The sequence below is a fragment of the Vicugna pacos genome, chromosome 5 (genome assembly GCF_048564905.1).
Source record: "Vicugna pacos chromosome 5, VicPac4, whole genome shotgun sequence".
In the NCBI taxonomy this organism is placed as follows: Eukaryota; Metazoa; Chordata; class Mammalia; order Artiodactyla; family Camelidae; genus Vicugna; species Vicugna pacos.
The window spans coordinates 49797413-49819009 of NC_132991.1; the positions used below are offsets into that span (position 1 = coordinate 49797413).

General features: G+C 43.9%; 1 protein-coding gene and 1 long non-coding RNA gene across 5 annotated transcripts in view; one reads left to right on the forward strand and one right to left on the reverse strand.

Moving 5' to 3' along the window:
* Positions 1-21597, reverse strand: part of TTN (titin) — a 264646-nt gene that overhangs the window by 31929 nt on the left and 211120 nt on the right. For all 4 annotated transcript variants that reach the window (XM_072961229.1, XM_072961228.1, XM_072961227.1 and 1 more), the window contains 10 exons: positions 21145-21432; positions 20759-21049; positions 20387-20674; positions 19637-20224; positions 19431-19535; positions 18769-18966; positions 18352-18648; positions 17675-18262; positions 17281-17583; positions 67-17172 (listed from right to left, as the gene is read on the reverse strand). In XM_072961229.1, the coding sequence (XP_072817330.1) occupies positions 67-17172; positions 17281-17583; positions 17675-18262; positions 18352-18648; positions 18769-18966; positions 19431-19535; positions 19637-20224; positions 20387-20674; positions 20759-21049; positions 21145-21432 (20052 nt within the window). The remainder of the gene's footprint in view (positions 1-66; positions 17173-17280; positions 17584-17674; positions 18263-18351; positions 18649-18768; positions 18967-19430; positions 19536-19636; positions 20225-20386; positions 20675-20758; positions 21050-21144; positions 21433-21597) is intronic.
* The window catches only part of LOC140696412 (uncharacterized), a 35244-nt gene continuing 25546 nt past the window's right edge, over positions 11900-21597 (forward strand). Inside the window, exon 1 of the long non-coding RNA XR_012072701.1 lies at positions 11900-12205. This is a non-coding gene — a long non-coding RNA (uncharacterized lncRNA). The remainder of the gene's footprint in view (positions 12206-21597) is intronic.

Here is a 21597-nt window from a genome sequence, read left to right on the forward strand (position 1 = left end):
AATGATTCACACTATTCTAGGAAAACTAATATGGAAATGTAGGTTTTCTTTGTTCTTAAAACATACCTGTTATTTTTACTCCTTCCTTTGTTTCGGCTGGTACACCAACACCAAACTCATTTTCTCCAGAGACTCTGAAGTAATAAATCGCCCCTTCTTGTAAGTTGGTAATCTTGTAGGAGAGGCGGTTACAGTTGTTGGTCACAGAGACCCATGCTTTCTTACTGGCCTCACGTTTTTCTATGTGGTAATTCTTCACTGGTGCTCCACCATCGTTTTCAGGAACATCCCAGCATAACACTGCAGACTCTTTGGTGACATCACGCACAGAAATATTGGCTGGAGGACCGGGAGAATCTAAAACTTTGACAACTAAGGTCAGTGAAGCAGCATTCAAAATATTCTGAATCATTAATGTGTATTTTCCAGAATCATTTCTGTTGGCATTTTCAATAGTCAGTGACGTACGAGAGTCTGTGGAGTCAATGTAAGCTCTAGTGCGGAGGTCAGTGTCTGGTTTACTCCAGGAGACGGTGGGGACTGGTCTTCCTCGGAAAGGTACCGTCATGGTGAACGAGGCACCGGCCTTGACAATCAAGGTCTTCTTCATTTCACTATCAAGGTCAAATACAGGTTCTTCTTCTCTTTCCTTTGCTATCTGGGGATCAGAGCTGTCACTGGGATCACTAGCACCCACCTTATTGATAGATCTTACTCTGAAAACGTATTCGCCTCCTGTTGTTAGTCCACTTATTGTAAATTCTGTGCCTCTTAAGTTCTGAATGGCAGTTTTCCAGTCAGTTTCATCAGACTTTTTGTATTCTACAGCGTATCCGGTTACTGGGGACCCACCATCAAATAAGGGCTTAACCCAGCTAATCGTTATATTTGTCTTGCCTGAGTCCACGATTGTGGGTTTGGATGGAGGAGACGGTAAGAACACTGGATCTTCTGCCCGAACTAAGGGAGAGGTTTCACTTGGAAGGCTCAGGCCAGCAGCATTTTCTGCATATACCCGATACTCATATTCACATCCTTCCCGAAGTCCGGTGGATTTCACTCTCAGATCATAAACTGGTTTTTTGTTTACACGCACCCATCGCAGGCTGTTTTTCTCTCGCCTTTCAATTATGTATCCAGAGATTTCACTACCTCCATCACTCTCGGGTCTCGACCAGCAAAGTGTCATGAACTCTTTGGTCACAGATGTAATTTCCAAAGATGTGGGAGGACTTGGAACTGTAAATGGATCTAGTGCCTTTACAGCCACACTCTCTAGTGGCTCACCTACACCATATTTATTAACGCCTGTTACTCTAAAGATGTATTCGTTGCCTTTGAGTAACTTGGTTACTTTACAGGATGTTGTCCTTAACTCTCCTTCACATATTGTCCAAGCAAGGCGGCTTGTCTCACGTTTTTCTACAATGTAATAGTCGATTGCTGCACCGCCATCTTCTTGAGGTGGTCCCCAGGAAAGAGAGCACTTCTCAGCAGTTAGGCCAGTTATTTCAAGTGGTCCTGCTGGTGGGCCAGGCTTATCGAGAACCTTGCAATTAACTGCCATAGACCGAGTTCCTGCGACATTCTTCAGTGTTAGCACATACTGCCCAGAGTCTCGTCGGACACAGTCTTTCACTGTTAGCAAGGTATCATAGTCTGTAGAGATTATTTCTGTTCTCGCTCTCTCTTCAATTTCTACACCATCCTTGGCCCAGGAAATTATTGGCAGAGGTCGCCCTGCAATGTCTGCATTTATCTTAAGGACCTCTCCAGCTTTGACAACAATGACAGCTCGGAACTTGACATCCATCATAATTCTTGGAGCCTCAACATCGTCTTTGACTGTAATAGGTCCAGTGGATTCAGATGGCTCACTGATTGAGTCAGCAGCATTCTTTGCAAACACCCGGAATTCGTAACGCTGATCTTCAGTAAGTTCGGTTACTTCAAAGTATGTTTCTTGGACATTAGTATAATTGCACTTCAGCCACCGACCATCTGGTAGTTCTCGGCGTTCAATAATGTATCCCGTGATCTTAGCTCCACCATCATAATGTGGTTTAGACCATTTAAGTGACACTGATTTTCTTGTGATATTTGTGACTTCAGGTTGTCCAGGAGGGTCACAAGGGTCTCTTGCAGGGACTGGTTCACAGGATTTACTGCACTTACCAATTCCAGCAATATTCTCAGCATATACACGATACTCATACATCAGTCCTTCATCAAGGCCAGAGACTTTCATTTGAGTATCGGCGATGAGCATTTTATTTGCTTTTGACCAAAGAATGCTGCTTCTTTCTTTATATTCCAGGTGATAGCCAATTACTTGACTTCCTCCATCATGAACTGGCACTTGCCAGGTTACTATCATGGTGGATTTTGTGGCATGCACAACTTTAGGAGTACCAGGAGGACCTGGGGGGCTGAATGGATACTCTGCAACAACGGCTGAAGATTCACTGTAGGAGCTCTTTCCGTAGCGGTTTTCCGCACAAACACGGAACAGATACTCACTTCCTGTTATCAGACGAATAATTTTAATGGATGTTCTTGCAACTGCTTGTGAAACTACGTGCCATGCTGTAGAAGTGGTTTCTCTCTTTTCAACGATGTAATTGCTAATTTGGCAGCCACCATCATATTCTGGAGGATTCCAAGAAATGGTTATATTGTCGCAGCTAACCTCATCAATATGTATAGGTCCAGGAGGTCCTGGTTTGTCAAGAACAATTACAGTAATAGGAACAGTTAGGGATCCAGCACTGTTTGAAACACATAATTCATAAGTTCCAACATCTTCCCTTGAAGCTTCCTTAATAGTTAGTGATGTTACAGTCTTGGAAGAAGAAACATTGACTCTAGTTGTCTCTTTAAGAGCCTGACCATCTTTTTTCCAAATTACAGTAGCTTGAGGTCTTCCTTTAAATGGAACATCAATCTTAAGTTGGTCTCTAGCCTTTACGTTGAAAGTATTGAAAGGAAGCTCAACTGAAGGCTTTATCTCAATATCCCTTGCAATTACCGGCACTCCCAGTTGTCTTGGGTCACTTTTTCCTTTTTCATTAATGGCGGATACCCTGAAGGTATATTCCTCTCCAGCACTTAGGCCAGATATAGTTGCCTCTAGAGTCTTAACTTGTGTGCAGATGCTCCATTTTTCACTCCCTTTAGTCTGCATTTCAACCACATAACCAGTAATTTTGCTGCCACCATCACTTTCTGGTTTCTCCCACTTAATCGTGGCTGTGTTACGGGTCACGTCCACAAGAGTTACTCTTCCAGGTGGGAGGGGTGGTTCAGAAGCTTTAACCGGTTCAGTTGTTTCAGCTGGCAAACCAATCCCATATTCATTGCAAGCCAAGACTCGGAAGTAGTAAGAACATCCTTCTAGCAGATTTTCAATTTTGAAAGTATTCTTGGTGCAATTATTTGTAACGGTAGCATATGCTTTTCTTGTTGTTTCTCGTTTTTCGACGATGTAGTTTGTGATCTTAGCTCCACCGTCAATAAGTGGTGGTTCCCACGCCAACACCACTGAGTCTTTCTTCACTTCTCTTACAGTCAGGTTCACAGGGGCGCTGGGTGAGTCGAGAACTCTGACGTTAACAAAAGCGGTTTTAGAGCCACTGTTATTTTCCAGTGTTAGATTATACCGACCACTGTCAAATCTGGTGACGTTATCAATTACCAACATTGTATATGAGCTGGTCACCTCAATCTGGGCCCTCTCGGTGAGAATGCCTTCGGCCTTTTCCCACTTCACTTCAGGTTCCGGTCGACCCTTGATGGTGACAAATAAGCGTAAGGTCGTACTGGCTCGCAGAACAACCACTTTCCTGAGATCAGCGTCGAGTTCTATTTCTGGAGGCTCTTGCCTCTCTTTAGCAACAACTGAGCCAGGTATGGCTGCAGGCTCTCCTACACCTTCAGAATTGATGGCACAGATACGGAAGCTATATTCAGTATTTTCTTTAAGCTTGGTCACCGTGAACTGCTTTCCTTGTAATCCTGTTGGTGGAGTGCAGGTTGTCCATTCGTCGGCAGTGGCTTCTTTGACTTCCACAACATAGCCCTTAACAGGTGCACCACCGTCGTAAATTGGCTTATTCCACGCGAGGGAGACAGAAGAGCGGGAAGTGTCTGTCACTTTGGGATTACTTGGGGGTCCTGGTGGATACAAAGCATCACACGCACGATAGAAAACAGATGGCTCGCTGGGTTCACCCACACCAGCTGCATTTTCAGCAGCAACTCTGAATTCGTAGGAGTGCCCTTCAGTAAGGCCAGTTACCCTGAATCGAAGATCTGTTAGTGTTTTCTTGTTGCACTTGGTCCATCTAACACCTTCCTTATCACGCTTTTCAAGAATGTAGCCCTCAATCTCAGCACCTCCATCATCTACTGGGCGTGCCCATGTCACGACCATAGAATCTTTGGTGATTGCAGAGGCTTCAGGTGGTGAAGGAGGACCTGGTGGTTTATAAGGATTACGGGCTATAACAGGCTCAGATTCCAGAGGCTCTCCGATTCCGTATTTATTCACAGCCATGACACGGAAGATGTACTCGTTACCAGGAAGAAGTTTAGTGACTTTGTAGTTAAGGGCCTGTACCTCAGTTGAAACTTGGGTCCAGGAGAGTCTGCTTGTCTCTCTCTTTTCAATGATGTAATGTGAAATACTAGCACCGCCATCTTGTAGAGGTGGGTTCCATGCCAGGTAACATTTTTCAGCAGTAACGCCAGAAACTTTCAGAGGCCCTTCAGGAGGCCCCGGCCTGTCAAGTACCTTTACAGTGATTGGTATAGACTTCGTGCCACCGACATTGCTGAGTTTCAGAATATATTGTCCTCCATCACTACGTATACAGTCTTTGACGACAAGAGTTGTTTTCTGAATAGTAGACTTAATTTCCATCCTGGTGGCAGTTTCTTCAAGCTCTTTTCCATCTTTTGACCAAACAATATCAGGTATAGGTTTGCCCCGAATGTCAGCTTCAAGGACAAAAGTCTCTCCTGCACGAACCACGATGAGATCTTTGTATTTCGGATCCAGCGAGGCATTTGGTGCATCGATTTCGTCTCGTGCAGTAATGGCACCAGTGCTTTCAGATGGTTCACTAAAGTTGCCAGCTGCATTTCTTGCAATTACTCTAAATTCATACCTTTGGTCTTCTACAAGGCCACTCACTGTAAATTCAGTTTCTAATACATTGGTAAAGCTGGCTTTCATCCAACGGCCATCAGGCAGATCTTTCTTTTCTACAATATAACCTGTTATTTTGCTGCCACCATCATAGGCAGGTTTCTTCCATTTCAGTGTGACATTGTTTCTTGTAATAACAATGGCTTCAGGGCGACCTGGTGGGTCACATGGGTCACGAGCAACAAAGCATTCTGACACTTTGCTCGGCTTGCCAATGCCAACAATGTTTTCGGCAGAAACTTTGAACTCGTACTCCAGGCCTTCGTCAATCGTGGTTGTTTTGAATTTGGTGTCTTGAATGGGAGTCTTATTTAATTTGACCCACAGAATGCTGTTCTTTTCTTTCTGTTCAAGATGGTAGCCAATAACTTTGCTGCCTCCATCGTTAACTGGCTCATGCCATTGCACTAGCATTTGATCTTTCGAGACTGATGTCACAAAAGGAGTGCCGGGTGGCCCAGGTTCTTTAAATGGATATTGTACAATAACTGGTTTAGAATCCAAGGGGGCACTTTTTCCATACCTGTTTTCTGCAAAAATTCTAAACTGGTACTCACTGCCCGTTTTCAGCTTGGTTATTTTAATTGTTGTTCTTGCAACTGTTGCTGATACCGTATGCCAAGTGGTGGTAGTTGTATCTCGCTTCTCTACAATGTAGTTGCTTATCTGGCAGCCACCAGTATAGGCTGGAGGTTCCCAAGATATGACCACAAAATCTGCACTAACTTCATCAAACCGAACTGGTCCAACTGGAGGTCCAGGCTTTTCCAAAACGATAATGCTCAGATTTTCTGTTGCTGTACCTGCACTGTTTGTTGCTGTTACGGTGTATTTTCCAAAGTCATCTTTGTTGCTTTCTTTAATGTGCAAAATAGTTGATGTAGCTGTTTCCTCAACATTTACTCTTGTCGTCTGTTTAAGAGGCTCACCATCTTTGACCCATGAAATACTAGGTCTTGGTCGGCCAATAACAGGAATTTCGATTTTAAGATCTTCTCTAGCTTGGACAGTATAGGTGTTAAATGGTAACTTAAAAGTAGGTGGTATAGTCAAGTCCTTGGCTATGACGGGAACACCAAGCACCCTTGGATCGCTCTGGCCTTTCTCGTTGTAAGCCTTGACGCGGAACTGATATTCTTGTCCAGAACTCAAACCAGTAACAACTGCATTACAGACTTTGGATTCAGCCACAACACTCCACTTTTCGGTTCCTCTGGGCTGCATTTCAACGACATACCCCAGGATTCTGCTACCACCATCATGTTCAGGTTTCTCCCACATCAGCGATGCACTGGTCTGGGACACATCAGTGAGCGTAACCTTTCCTGGTGGGGATGGAGGTTCAGCAGCTTTCACAGCATCAACAGTTTCCACTGGGACACCAACTCCAAATTCATTTTCAGCCATGACTCTAAAGTAATAGATGGCTCCTTCTGTAAGATTCTCAACTTTAAAGCTTGTTTTGCTGCATTTATTACTCACATTAGCATATGCTTTTCTGGTTGACTCACGTTTGTCAATAACATAGTTCTTGACCTTTGCGCCCCCATCGATGATGGGTGGTTCCCATACCAGAAGGACAGAGTCTTTTTTCACGTCTTTGACTGCCAAATTCTGTGGTGGCCCTGGGGTATCGAGAACTTTCACAGTGACAAAAGCAGATTTTGACCCACTGCTGTTTTCTAGCTTGAGAATATATTTTCCAGCATCATTTCTATCACAGTTATCTATTGACAGCTGGGTATAGTTTGCGCCTTTTTCAGTTTGGACCTTATCTGTGAATTCACCTTCCTCTCGAGACCAAGTGATCTCCGGTGTTGGGCGACCTTTGAATGGAATGTGAATTCTGACAGATCCACCAGCTCTCACGACTATTCCTTTCCTTAATTCAGAGTCAAGGTCAAGTTCGGGTGCTTCAAGTTTATCTTCTGGTTTCACAGTGCCAGGAACTGAGGTGGCCTCACCTAAACCAGCTTTATTGAGGGCACAGACGCGTATTTTATATTCTTGGTGTTCAGTGAGTTTGGAAATTTCAAATCGATTGGCTCTCAGGCCAGTCTGTGGAGTAACTATTTGCCATTCTTCTTCATCTGCTTTGCAGATTTCTACTACATAGCCCAGGATCTCACTGCCACCATCGTAGATGGGTTTACCCCAGGCAAGTGTAATTGAATTTTTAGTGGTGTCTACAACGTGTGCATTGATGGGGGGGCCAGGTTTGAACACAGGATCACAAGCTTTATAATAAACTGTAGCTGGGCTTGGTTCTCCAACTCCAGCAGCATTTTCTGCAGAGACTCTGAATTCATACTCATGATCTTCTGTTAGTCCTGTTACTCTTAGACGCAAATCTGTAATGCGGCGTTTATTACATTTTATCCACCTAATGCCGCTTCTGTCTCTTTTCTCTACAATGTAACCAATAATCTCACTTCCACCATCACTATCTGGACGGTTCCAACAGACAGTCATGGAGTCCTTGGCAATGTTCGTGACTTCTAAGCTTTTTGGTGGCCCAGGAAGCACAAATGGATTTTTCATTAGTACTGGTGCAGATTCCAAAGGCTCTCCAACACCATATTTGTTGACAGCCATTATACGGAAAATATATTCATTCCCTTCTAAGAGTTTGGTAATTTTCAGAGAATTGGTTACAACCTCTGAAGCAACAACAGTCCAGGCAAGCCGACTTGTTTCTCTCTTTTCAACAACATAGTGAGAAATGTCACTGCCACCATCTTGAAGTGGTGGAGACCATGTTAAAGTGCATTTTTCAGCAGTGACTCCAGTAACCTGGACTGGCCCTTCTGGAGGTCCTGGTCTATCTAATACTTTTACATTTACTGGGAATGACTTAGAACCTGCAACATTTGAGGCTCGTAAGATATACTGTCCACTGTCAATTCTAATGGCATCCTTTATAATAAGTAAAGCCTTGAAATCTGTGTTCTTTATTTCACATCTAGCAGATTCTTCAATTTCCTTATCTCCTCTTAACCACTCAATGGTAGGGAGGGGCTTTCCATGGACATCAGCTTCAAGCCTGAATGTTTCTCCAGCATTTACCACAATTGTGTCTCTGAATTTTGGATCCATTGAAATTCTTGGGAGTTCAACCTCATCCCTGGCAGTTATTGGTCCAGTACTGTCAGAGGGTTTACTTATTGTACCAGCTGCATTCTTTGCAAGGACTCTGAATTCATATCTTTGATCTTCAGTAAGACCTGACACAGTAAATTGGGTTTCAATGACATTTGTGAAGCTGGCTTTCATCCAGCGACCCTCAGGCAAATCACGTTTCTCTACAATATAACCTGTAATCACACTTCCACCATCATATGCAGGTTTGGTCCACTGTAAAGTGATTTCATTTCTTTTAACTATTATTGCTTCTGGGGTTCCTGGTGGGTCACAGGGATCTCTGGCTACATAGCATTCTGAATTCTTGCTTGCTTTGCCTACACCAACGATATTTTCAGCATAAACTCTGAATTCATATTCAATGCCTTCTTCAAGATTGACTGCTTTAAACTGAGTGTCATGAATAATAGTTTTGTTGACTTTTGTCCACAAGATACTGTTTCTTTCCTTTTTCTCAAGGTGGTAACCTATGACGGGGCTTCCACCGTTATTGACTGGTTCATGCCACTGTACAACCATGGAGTCTTTGGAAATGGCTGTGACAAATGGTGTGCCTGGAGGGCCTGGTTCTTTGTAGGGATATTGAGCTACAATCGGCTCAGATTCTAAGGCAAAGCTTTGTCCGTATCTGTTTTCAGCAAATATTCTGAATTGGTATTCAGTACCAGTTTTCAGTTTGGTTACTTTGAGTGTAGTTCTGGCAACAGTAGCGGAAACAACTTCCCATACTGTGGTAGTTGTATCTCTCTTCTGAACTATGTAGTTGGTGATCTGACAGCCCCCTGTATATAATGGAGGTTCCCAAGACAATGTTATACTTTCAGCACTGACTTCATCAAATTTAACAGGTCCTTTTGGAGGATCAGGTTTATCTAGAGTTATAATTTCAATGGATGCGGTTTTCTGACCCACAACGTTAGCAACGGTGATTCCATAATGTCCACCATCATCCTTATGAGTTTCTTTAATACTGAGTACAGTGAGGTCAAGTGAATCAGTCACATTGATTCTTGTAGTCTGCTTCAGTGGAAGACCATCTTTAGTCCAGGTAATAGTTGGCTTAGGACGTCCAGAAATTGGCACTTCTATTTTCAAATCCTGGCCAACCTGTATACTATAACTGTTGAATGCAGGTCTTACATCTGGCTCAATGACCAGATCTTTGGCAACAATTGGAACTGCAAGAGACCGCGGATCACTTCTCCCCTTTTCATTTACAGCAACAACTCTAAAAAGATACTCTTCTCCCTGAGTTAGGTTGGTAATTACTGCTTCAAGGGACTTGACTCGAGCACATTCTGACCACTTCTCACTGCGTTTAGCTTGCATTTCCACAATATACTGAAGGATTTTACTGCCACCATCATGTTCAGGCTTTGTCCAACTCAAGGAGACACTGTTTCTGGTGACATCATCCACAGTTATTTTTCCTGGAGGTTGTGGGACTTCTGCAACCTTAACTGGCTCATCAGTGTGGGCAGGAAGGCCAATACCATACTCATTCTCAGCTGTGACTCTAAAGTAGTAACTGCATCCTTCCTGGAGTTGATCAATCTTCCACGAATTCTTATGGCAATTTGTTACAACTGCAGCATATGATTTTCTTGTGGCTTCACGTTTCTCAACAATGTAATTTTTAATTTTGGATCCCCCATCCAGCAGAGGAGGTTCCCATGTAATTGATACTGAGTCTTTCGTGATTTCTGTGACTTTCAGATTAACAGGTGGACTTGGTGTGTCCAGGACTCTCACAGTAACAAAGGCAGACTTTGTTCCACTGCTGTTTTCCAACGTGAGAGTATATTTTCCAGTATCATATCGGTTGACGTTGTCAAGAACAAGAGAGGTGAAGCTGCTAGTGATGTCAATTATAGCTGCGTCTCGGATTTCCCCATCCACCTTTCCCCATTTAACTTCTGGTGTAGGACGGCCTTTAATAGGAACAAATAACCTTAAGGAGCCACCTGCCCTTATATTAATAATTTTCCTTAGTTCTAGGTCAAGATCAATGTCTGGTGCTTCCAATTTTTCTTCAACTATAACGGGTCCAGGGACATCAGCATGTTCTCCAACTCCAGCTTTGTTAACAGCACAAATACGGAAGTTGTATTCATGCTTTTCCAACAGCTTCTCTACTTCTATATTTGTTTTGCTGATTCCAGTTGGTGGAGTGCACATGGTCCATTCACCAACACTCACGTCACATTTTTCTACAATGTATCCTTGGATTTCACAGCCACCGTCATATATTGGTTTGCCCCAGGAAAGGAAGACAGACGATCTGGTAATATCAGTGACTCTGGGATTGTTTGGAGGTCCTGGTTTATAAATAGGATCACAAGCCTTTTGGTGAGCAGAAGGTGGGCTTGGTTCACTGAGGCCAGCAGCGTTCTCGGCTGAGACTCTGAACTCATAATTGTGATTTTCTAAGAGTCCAGTTACTCTCAAGCGCAATTCCCCAATCAGACGTTTGTGGCATCTTGTCCATCGGATGCCCTCTTTATCCCGTTTTTCAAGAACATATCCAAGAATTTCACTGCCACCGTCGGATGCTGGCCTTTCCCACACGACAATCATTGAGTCCTTGGTCACTGCTGTGATTTCTGGAGCCTTTGGTGCGTCTGGCACTACAAATGGATTCTTGGCAATTACTGGCTCAGATTCAAGAGGTTCGCCCACACCGTATTTGTTTACAGCCATTACACGGAAAATATATTCATTGCCTTCAAGAAGCTTAGTAACCTTGCAGCTGAGAGTCTGCACGTTGGCATCAACCACAGTCCAAACCAAGCGGCTGGTTTCTCTCCTTTCCACAATATAATTTATGATATCACTCCCACCATCCTGGAGCGGGGGTTTCCAGGCTAGTGTACATTTTTCTGCTGTAACTCCTGATATAACAATAGGTCCTTCAGGTGGCCCTGGTCTGTCAAGAACTTTGACACTGACAGTGACTGATTTCTCTCCTGCAACATTTTTGGCCTTCAGGATGTAGTTTCCACTGTCGACACGTACTGCATCCTTTACACTGAGACTGGTGGCAAAATCAGTGCTCTTTATTTCCAATCGAGCTGTATTTGAAAGCTCCTGGTCACCTTTTATCCACTCAGTGGTGGGTATTGGTTTACCATAAATATCTGCATCAATCTTGAATAACTCACCAGCGTGAACCACAACTGTGTCTTTGTATTTTGGATCCATACGTATTCGTGGTGGTTCTGTCTCGTCTCTTGCTGTTATTGCCCCTGTGCTTTCTGAAGGCTCACTGAACACGCCTGCAGCATTTCGAGCTATAACCCGAAACTCGTATCTGTGATCTTCCACTAAGCCAGTGACTTCAAATTGAGTGTCAATAACATTCGTAAAACTGGCTTTCATCCAGCGGCCCTCGGGCAATTCTTTCTTCTCAACAATATAACCGGTGATCTTGCTTCCGCCATCGTAAGTGGGTTTCTTCCACTGAAGAGTCACGGAATTCCTTGTGACGATGATCGCCTCTGGCCTGCCTGGCGGATCACATGGATCACGGGCTGTGTAGCATTCTGACACTTTACTTGGCTTGCCGATACCCACAATGTTCTCTGCGGAGACTCTAAATTCATACTCAATGCCTTCGTCAAGACCAGTTGTTTTAAACTTGGTTTGAGGAATAGGTGTTTTATTCAGCTTAACCCAGAGGATGCTGTTTCTTTCCTTGCGTTCTAGGTGATAGCCAATGACTTTGCTGCCTCCGTCACTGACTGGCTCGTTCCACTGCACTTCCATGCTGTCCTTGGAGGAGAGCGTTACGAACGGTGTGCCAGGAGGACCAGGAACCTTGAAGGGATACTGGGCTACAACAGGCTCTGAATTGAGGTAGGTGCTCTTTCCATATCTGTTTTCAGCAGCAATCCTAAACTGATACTCACATCCAGTCTTTAATCTGCAAGCTTTTATTGTTGTCCTTGCAACAGTAGCCGACACAATCTGCCAAGTGGTTGTGGACGTGTCCCGTTTCTCTACAATGTAATTATTGATAGAGCTTCCGCCGTCATACTTTGGTGGGTCCCAGGAGAGAGTAATACTATCAGCTGTCACTTCATCTATTTTAACAGGTCCTGTTGGAGGCCCTGGTTTGTCAAGAACGATAACATTAAGGGTTTCAGTAGCTTCACCAGCTGAGTTAGTCAGTTTAACTATGTAATGTCCAACATCTTCTCGGCAGGCTTCCTTTATCGTCAGCAGTGAGTTATTTTCTGTGCTCTCTGCATTCACTCTCGTTGTCTGCTTCAGTGGTACATCATCTTTATGCCAGGTGACAGCTGGTGTAGGGCGTCCGATGAAGGGAACGTCAACTTTGAGGTCTTCACCTGCCAGAACAGTGAAAGTATTGAACAGGAGTTTGAAGGCTGGTGGAATAACGAGGTCCTTGGCGATTACTGTCACACTCAGTTGTCTCGGGTCACTGATGCCCTTCTCATTCTGAGCCGAAACCCGGAAAGAGTACTCTTCACCCTGAATTAATCCAGTAATAGTGGCTTCGGTGACTTTGACTGTGGCACACGTGACCCATTTGTCACTGCCTTTGCTCTGCATCTCTACGATGTAGCCTAGAATTCGGCTGCCTCCGTCATGCTCAGGTTTCTCCCAAGAGAGTGACACGCTGTTTCTTGTGACGTCCACCAGAGTTATTTTTCCTGGAGGAAGAGGGCGTTCTGATACTTTCACAGATTCTGCGGTTTCAGCTGGCAGCCCAATGCCATATTCATTTTCAGCGAGCACCCTGAAGTAGTAGCTACAGCCTTCCTGAAGCTGATCTATCTTCCAGGAAGTCTTGTGACAGTTTGTTGCAACAGTTGAATACGCTTTCCTTGTTGATTCCCGCTTTTCAACAATATAGTTCTTTATTTTTGAACCTCCGTCGAGAAGAGGAGGCTCCCACGTCAGGGTGACAGATGTCTTAGTGACCTCCTTTACCTTCAGATCCTGCGGAGGGCCTGGTGTGTCCAGTACTCTCACGTTAACAAATGCAGACTTGCTGCCTGAGCTGTTTTCTACAGTTAGTATGTATTTGCCACTGTCGAATCTGTTTACATTTCCGACAATAAGTAGGGTGTAAGAGCTTGTGGATTCAATGCTAGCTTTATCCAAAGATTCTCCATGTTCCCGGGTCCACTTCACCTCCGGTGCAGGCCTGCCTTTGATTGGAACAAAAAGTCTTAGGGTACAACAAGCTCTGATAGTCACAACTTTGCGCAGGTCGGCATCCAGTTCAATCTCTGGAGGCAGCATCCTGTCCTCAGCCTTGGGAGTTCCAGGCACAAGGGCAGGTTCCCCGATGCCTTCAGAATTCATGGCATAGATGCGGATTTTATATTCTTGATTCTCGACGAGGTTAGTGATGGTGTAAGAAGTTGCCTTGAGCCCGGCTGGTGGAGTGACAATCTTCCATTCGTCTTCTTCTGGCAGGGCGATCTCAACCATATACCCAGTGATTTCGGAACCACCATCATAGATGGGTTTGTTCCAAGCAATTGAAATGGAGGATCTGCTTGTGTCTAGAACACGGGGATTCCCTGGGGGACCAGGTTTAAACACAGCGTCACAAGCTTTATAGAACGGACTGGTAGCACTCGGTGCGCTAACTCCAGCAGCGTTCTCAGCCATAATCCTGAACTCATATTCATGCCCTTCTGTCAGTCCAGACACTTTATATCTTAAATCAGTAAGGGTTTTCTTGTTGCATTTCACCCAGCGTTGGCCGGCTTTGTCACGCCGCTCCACGATGTAATTGATGATTTCACTTCCGCCATCAGAGTCAGGATGTCCCCAGCAGACAACCATGGATTCTTTGGTAATAGCTGTAACTTCAGGATTTTTGGGTGGATCAGGAGGTCCGTAAGGATCTACTGCAAGCACAGGCTCTGATTCCAGTGGCTCTCCAACTCCATATTTATTTACAGCCATGACACGGAATATGTATTCATTGCCTTTCAAAAGTTTAGTGACCTTTAGTTTTGTCACTTGGACTTCTGAGGCTACATTGGTCCAGGCCAGCCTGCTGGTTTCACGTTTCTGAACTACATAATGATCTATTTTGGCACCCCCGTCATCCAGTGGTGGCAACCATGACAATACACATTTTTCTGATGTCACTTCAGATACAGCTAAAGGTCCTTCAGGTGGGCCTGGTCTGTCAAGAACTTTGACGTTGAAGATGTGTTTAGCAAAACCACCAGGATTAGTTGCTGTCAGGGTATAGGCACCACCATCCCTTCTTAATGAGTCCTTGTTTACCAGATTAGTAGAGAAATCAGCTGTTTTAATTTCTAATTTTGCTGTATTTTCAAGCTCCTTTCCGTCTTTGGTCCATTCCATTGTTGGAGGGGGGCGGCCTGCAACATCAGCTTCCAGTTTGAAGGCTTCGCCTGCTTTTACTGTAATCGTGTCCTTAAATTTGACATCCACCATTATCCGTGGTGCTTCAAGGTCATCCCTGCATGTGATAGCATCTGATGGCTCAGACGGTGGGCTAATAGCCCCAGCAGCATTTTTGGCAATCACACGGAATTCATATCTAGCATCTTCTGTTAGGCCACTGACTGTAAATTCATTCTCCAAAATGTTGCTGAAGTTGGCCTTCAGCCACCGTCCATTAGGAAGGTCTCTCTTTTCAACTATATAGCTGGTAATTTTAAAGCCTCCAGTATATTCAGGTTTGGCCCATTTGAGTGTCACTGTGTGTCTTGTAATATTGAGAGGAACTGGTTTCCCAGGTGGGTCAATGGGATCCAGAGCTAACGCAGGCTCTGACGGCTTGCTCGGCTTGCTCTTGCCTGCCATGTTTACTGCAATCACTCGGAATTCATAAGCAATACCGTCCGTAAGTCCACTTGATTTGAAGATGTTGCCTGGTACCAACGCTTTGCTCACTGTCTGCCAGAGGATGCCATTTCGTTCTTTTCTTTCAATGTGATATCCTAAAATGGGGCTTCCACCATCGGAAAGAGGCTCGTGCCAGCTAATTGTTATTGCCTCCTTGGAAACTGCAGTTACCTGAGGGGTACCAGGAGGCCCAGGAACCTTAAACGGATAGTTGGCAACTACTGATGCTGATGTGATGCCTGGTCCAACTCCGTATCTGTTTTGAGCTTTTACCCGGAATTGATATTCCATTCCGGTAGTAAGGCGAGTGGCTTTGTAGGTGGTGCGTATAACGGTAGTTGCCAGCTCAGCCCACGTGGTGCTGTCAGTCTGTCGCATTTCTACTACGTAGTTGCTTATTGGTACACCGCCATCATTCTCAGGTGGGTCCCAAGAGAAGGTGACAAAATCAGATGAAACTTCATCAAATTTGATTGGTCCAGTAGGTGGCCCTGGGATATCGTGGACTTGAATGGTGATGACGTCACCCACCTCTCCCACAATGTTCCTTGCTGTTAATGGGTAGGGCCCACTATCACTTCTTACACACTCGTTGATATTTAAGATGGTTGAAGTTGCTGTATTTTCAAAATTAACTCTCTGGGTCTGTTTAAGAATCTGGTCTCCTTTTTTCCATGTAACTGTGGGCTTTGGTCGACCAAGCACTGGAATTTCAACTTTGATGTTGTCACCAGCTTTAGCAATGACTAATTTCTGATAAATGCCGCGGAGATCCAATGCTGGAAGCATCGTCTGCTCCTTGACGACGACAGGCCTGCTCTCTCTGGGGGCACTTCTCCCTGCACTGTTCACCGCCATCACTTGGAAGGTGTATTCCTCCCCTTCAGTGAGATTCTTCACCACACATTCCAGTCCCTTCACTGTTGTGATGTGGGTCCACTGATCAGAGCCTTTCCTTTGGGCTTCAATCACGTAGCCAGTGATCCTACTGCCACCATCGTGTTTTGGTTTAGGCCATGCCAGGCTGACTGTGCTCTTGGTTATGTCCATAATGTTGAGACTGTCTGGTGGTGATGGTGCTTCGGAGGCCTTTACAGGCTCCGTGGTTTCTGCTGGCTCCCCGATTCCATATTCGTTTTCTGCCATGACTCTGAAAAAGTATTCACATCCTTCAGACAAGCCAGTAACTTTATATGTGCACTTGTGGCACTTGGTGGTGACCGTGGAGTAAGATTTCCGTGTTGCTTCTCGTTTCTCCACAATATAGTTTGTGATACGCGAGCCCCCGTCTATCAGAGGGAGGTCCCAGTGCAGGGTGACACTCTCCTTTGTGACGTCCGTAGGCCTCAGGTTAAGGACGGGTCCTGGTGTATCCAAGACTCGGACGTTCACGAAGCCACTTTTCTTCCCAGCAGGGTTTTCGATGGTCATCACAAATTTACCGGTGTCATACCTGTTACATTCTGGGATAATCAGGAGAGTAAATGATTCTGTATTTTCGATGTTAGCTCGGTTTTTAAGGTTGATATCATCTTTGGTCCATGTCACTTCAGGAGCAGGACGACCTTTGATTGGCACGAATATTCTAATACTGAGTCCTGCTCTCACGACAAGCGTTCTTCGAAGCTCAGCATCTAGTTCAAAATCAGGAGCCATTTCCCGTTCTACAATTTCAACGTCTGGAATCACTGCTGGCTCCCCAACACCTGCATCATTGATGGCACTGATTCTAAAATTGTATTTTTCTTTAGTCTGAAGATCAGGGACAACGAACTGAGTGATTCTGAGGGCAGTTCCTGTTGTATCCTTTATCCAGGCATCATCCCCTACTTTTTGATGCTCTACGACATAGCCAGTGATTTCAAGTCCACCATCATAGTGAGGCTTGCCCCAAGCCAACGAAGCAGATTTCTTGGTAGTATCGGTGACACGTGCATTTGAAGGTGGTCCTGGGGGGTCTGAAAAAGACACAATGACACAAATGTGTGAAGAGTTTGGCTTTTGTATAAATTATATAAAATACTGGCACTCCCAAATGAGCTGTGCTGAAAAAGATAAATACTAACATGCCACATCTTTCATTAGGACAGGATTTGAAGCCTCACTAGGTGGACCAATTCCTGCTTTGTTCTCTGCACTGACACGGAATTCGTAGGTGTTTCCTTCTTGCAGTCCTGTTACTTTGCATCTGAGATCGGAAACTGGCGTCTTTGTTGCTCTCACCCATCGCAAGCCTTTCTTCTCTCTCCTTTCTACATGGTATCCTGTGATCTCACTGCCACCATCATCAACTGGTCTTTTCCAGTTGATAGTGGCAGTATTTTTAGTGACATTTGACACATCTGGTTTTCCAGGAGGGCCAGGGGGACCTGAAAAGGAAGCAAATTTATGAGAAATCTACGATTTTCTCAACTCTGCTGCAAATGTTTACATGTCGGTTCCCTTGCATGCTCTACATACCAAATCTGTCTACCATCTTGACAGGTTCAGACTCTACAGGTTCTCCTTTGCCATACTGGTTTACAGCTGAGACTCGGAAAAGGTACTCATTTCCTTGGATAAGTTTGGTTGCCACATGCCTGCAAGACTGAATATCTTCAGCAACCACTGTCCACAAAAGTCGGCTGGTTTCTCTCTTTTCAAGAATGTAGGACTTAATGGGTGAGCCACCATCTTCCAAGGGAGGTGTCCATGTAAGTGTTGCTTTCTCAGCAGAAACATTACTGATTTCGATGGGACCTGGGGGACCAGGTACATCGAGGACGGTCACCTTCACATGTTCCCCCTTTGTGCCAAAAGGATTGGTAGCAGTGATGGTATATTCACCAGCATCTTTTCTAGTGGCATACTTGATAGCGAGCATGGAAGATGTTGGAGTCGAAGATATCTGAACAATATCTGATGGTCTTATGTCTTTTCCTGCCTTGGACCAAGTTGACTTTGGAAGGGGCTTGCCAAGAATGCTGATGGCACTCAAAACAATAGTGTCTCCTGCTTTAACTGTTAGCCCATCTTTTATTGTGGGATCAAGGACAATGGTTGGTGCCTCTGCAAAGAAAAAAATAACTTAATCAGAAAAGGAAGGAGGCTTACTTTGCTATTTTTTTTTAATGTGCATAAAAAGTAAATAGACTTACCGTATTCATCCTTGCAAATGATGGTTCCTGTACTTTCTGATGGAGCACTGATAGCCCCTGCTGTATTCTTTGCTCTAATTCTGAATTCATATTTTCCACCCTCGACAAGGTCAGTTACAGTAAAGGCACAGTCTGGGACATTAACATGGTTGGCTTTCATCCAAGTCTTAGAGGGAAGATCTCGCTTCTCCACTATGTATCCAGTCAACTTATGACCACCATCATATTTGGGTTCAGTCCAAATGAGAGTCACTGAATTCCTTGTTACATTAATAACCTCAGGTTTGCCAGGAGGATCTAAAATAAAGCAAAAAAAAAAAAAAAAGAGAGAGAGACACACAAAAAACAGTCAAACACAAACCAATGTTTTCTTTATGAAGAAAATACACCTGGGTTTTTCTTGGTATAATGACTCACCAATTGGATCAAGTGCCACAACTGGCTCTGATGGCAGGCTTGGCTTGCCTACTCCTGCTAAATTGATTGCCATGACTCGGAATTCATATTCTAGACCTTCAGTTAGACCTGTCACTTTGAAGTCTTTCATCCTAATAGGAGTCTTGTTAGCTCTTTTCCACAAAAGGCTGTTTCTTTCCTTGAATTCGATATGATACCCTACAAAAGACCCAGTGATGTGTCAATTCACATAGAAACTACAAATGTAGCCTGATTTTTAAATATATATATACACACACAAACATATGTATGTTTTTGCCTAAGTAACTTATATATGGACATACGGAATAAATAATCATTCTTACTAGAATCTAAACTTTTATTATCTAGTCATAGGGCCATTTTTTTTCTCTTGGAATATACATATTGCACCTTCTGTGGGAAAATTTTAACTTACAAAAATAGGTATTATTAAGAAAGCCATTACTATTATATTAGGAGGTTTTCATTGAAATTAAGCATTAGCTTAATGTACCAAATGCATAATGTACCAAAAGGAAAATACATTTTTGTATGTGCAGATAGTGCTATAAATAAGGAGCACACATTCAACTTGTTTTCAGGGAGGAAGATTTGGAAAAAATATTAATGTACATGCTATAAGATAAGCACAAACTAAATACCTGTAATTGGAGAGCCACCAGTTTTCCTGGGGTCAGTCCAAGTTAGAGATACGGAATCATGTCTGACATCCACAATATTGGGAGGTGGGGGAGCATCGGGCACATCTAGGAAAAGGTAGGTAATGCAAGATTTACAATAGGGAACATATTATAAATAAGCCAAAACCATGTTTTGCTTCATGTTTTTCTGACCTTGAGACACTTACCAAATGGATGTTTAGCAACAATTGGCTCCGATTTCAGGCCCTCTCCTACACCGTATTTATTTTCCGCACTGACCCTGAAGGTGTATTCCATACCCTCGTGAAGTCTCATTACTCTGAAGGTGGTCTTCTGGACAGCTGAGGCACATGTCACCCACTTATTGTTTACAGAATCTCTCTTCTCTAGGATATAGTTGGTGATTTCAGAACCTCCGTCGTCCTTTGGAGGACCCCACTTCAAGGTGATGGCTTCCGCTGTGACTTCCTCAAATTTGATTGGTCCAGTGGGGATGCCAGGCTTGCCAACAACTTTTATGGAGAGAGTTCCTTCCTTGGTGCCAGCAACATTCTTCAGTGTGATTGTGTATTTTCCAGCATCAGATTTTCGGCAATCATATACTACAAGAGTTGTGTTAACTGCAGATGACTCAACACTGACTCTTGTGTCAGTTGCTAGAGGGTCTTCCCCTTTCTTCCAGGACACAGATGGTGCTGGCTTGCCTTTTATGGGGATCTTAAGACGGAAGTTGCTGTTTTCTTTTGCCACATAGCACAAATCAGGTAGATCCTTCAAGTCAAGGTCAGGAGCCACTGTTAAACAGAGTTATAAGTTACGGTTATTTTTAATGCCAGGCAATTAATTTTTTCAGATCATTACAGTTTTTAAAGGATTTTTATATAAGCCAGTGAGTAGGGCTCAAGAATGTACTTTTGATGACAAAAGGAAGATGAAGATGATGGCTTAAGGCTTACCAACATCATCCTTTGCCACAACGCTGATTTCACTTGGGGTCCCTTCTCCATTTTCATTCTCAGCACTCACTCTGAAGGTATATTCCTTCCCTTCAGTCAACTCTTTGGTGGAGTACTGTAAGCTTAATGATTTCATAACTCGTTGCCACTTATTTTCTTCAGTCAGGAAATCGACTACATATCCGATAATTCGACTTCCACCATCACTGCGAGGCTTTTTCCAGGCTATGCTACAAGATGACTTCGTGAGAGAAGTCACTTTCAGATCCACAACTGGTCCAGGGGTTTCTAAAGCAAAGGAGAAATGATAAGTCCGAGCCCCCGATAACCAAGGTAAATGTCACTCGAAGGGGTGGTAGCTCGCTTGCTCACCAGAAGCTTTGACGGCATCACGCGTTTCACCAGGATCACCAATGCCGTACTCGTTTTCAGCAAACACCCTGAAGAAGTAGGATTTTCCCTCCTCCAAGTTCGAGACTCTGAAGCTTGTTTTTGAGCACTCCGTTGTCACGGTAGACCAGGACTTCCTCTCTGCGTCACGTTTTTCTACCACGTAGTTTATGATGGGGCTTCCGCCATCGATAATGGGAGGATCCCAGGTAACATAAGCAGAATCTTTGGATATTTCCTTGACAGTCACGTTGACAGGTGGCCCAGGAGTATCTGGATAAATAGTGGGTAAATAAGAAATGAATACGTAAAAAATAAATACACTGTCTTTTTAACATACATATGATTGTTTTTCCAAGTAGACTTACCAAGCACTTTCACTACAATGGTATATTCCTTTTTACCACAGCTGTTCTCTAGAGTCAAGATGTATTTTCCTGCGTCATACTTGTTCACGTTTTCACAGCGCAAGAAAGTGTCAAAGTCAGTTGACTTGATGTCCAGTCCAATCCTTTCTCTTAGATTGACGTTTGGTTTAGACCAAGTTATCTTGGGAGGTGGACGTCCTTTTACTGGTACGTACAGTCTCATTGTAACTCCAGCACGTAATATGAGTGTTTTCCTCAAATCAGCATCAAGTTCTCCCTCTGGTGGAACTGTTTAATTTTGGAGTGAAGAAAGTTAAAGTAATAATTTAATGGTCAAATGTATTTCCAAGGACTGGCCTGATCACTCCTAAAATAGGTTTCTCTTCCAAAACTGATGTCTACTTCTTTAAAAAATCCTTAATGTAATCTTTAAAACTTTGGCCAACTATTTCA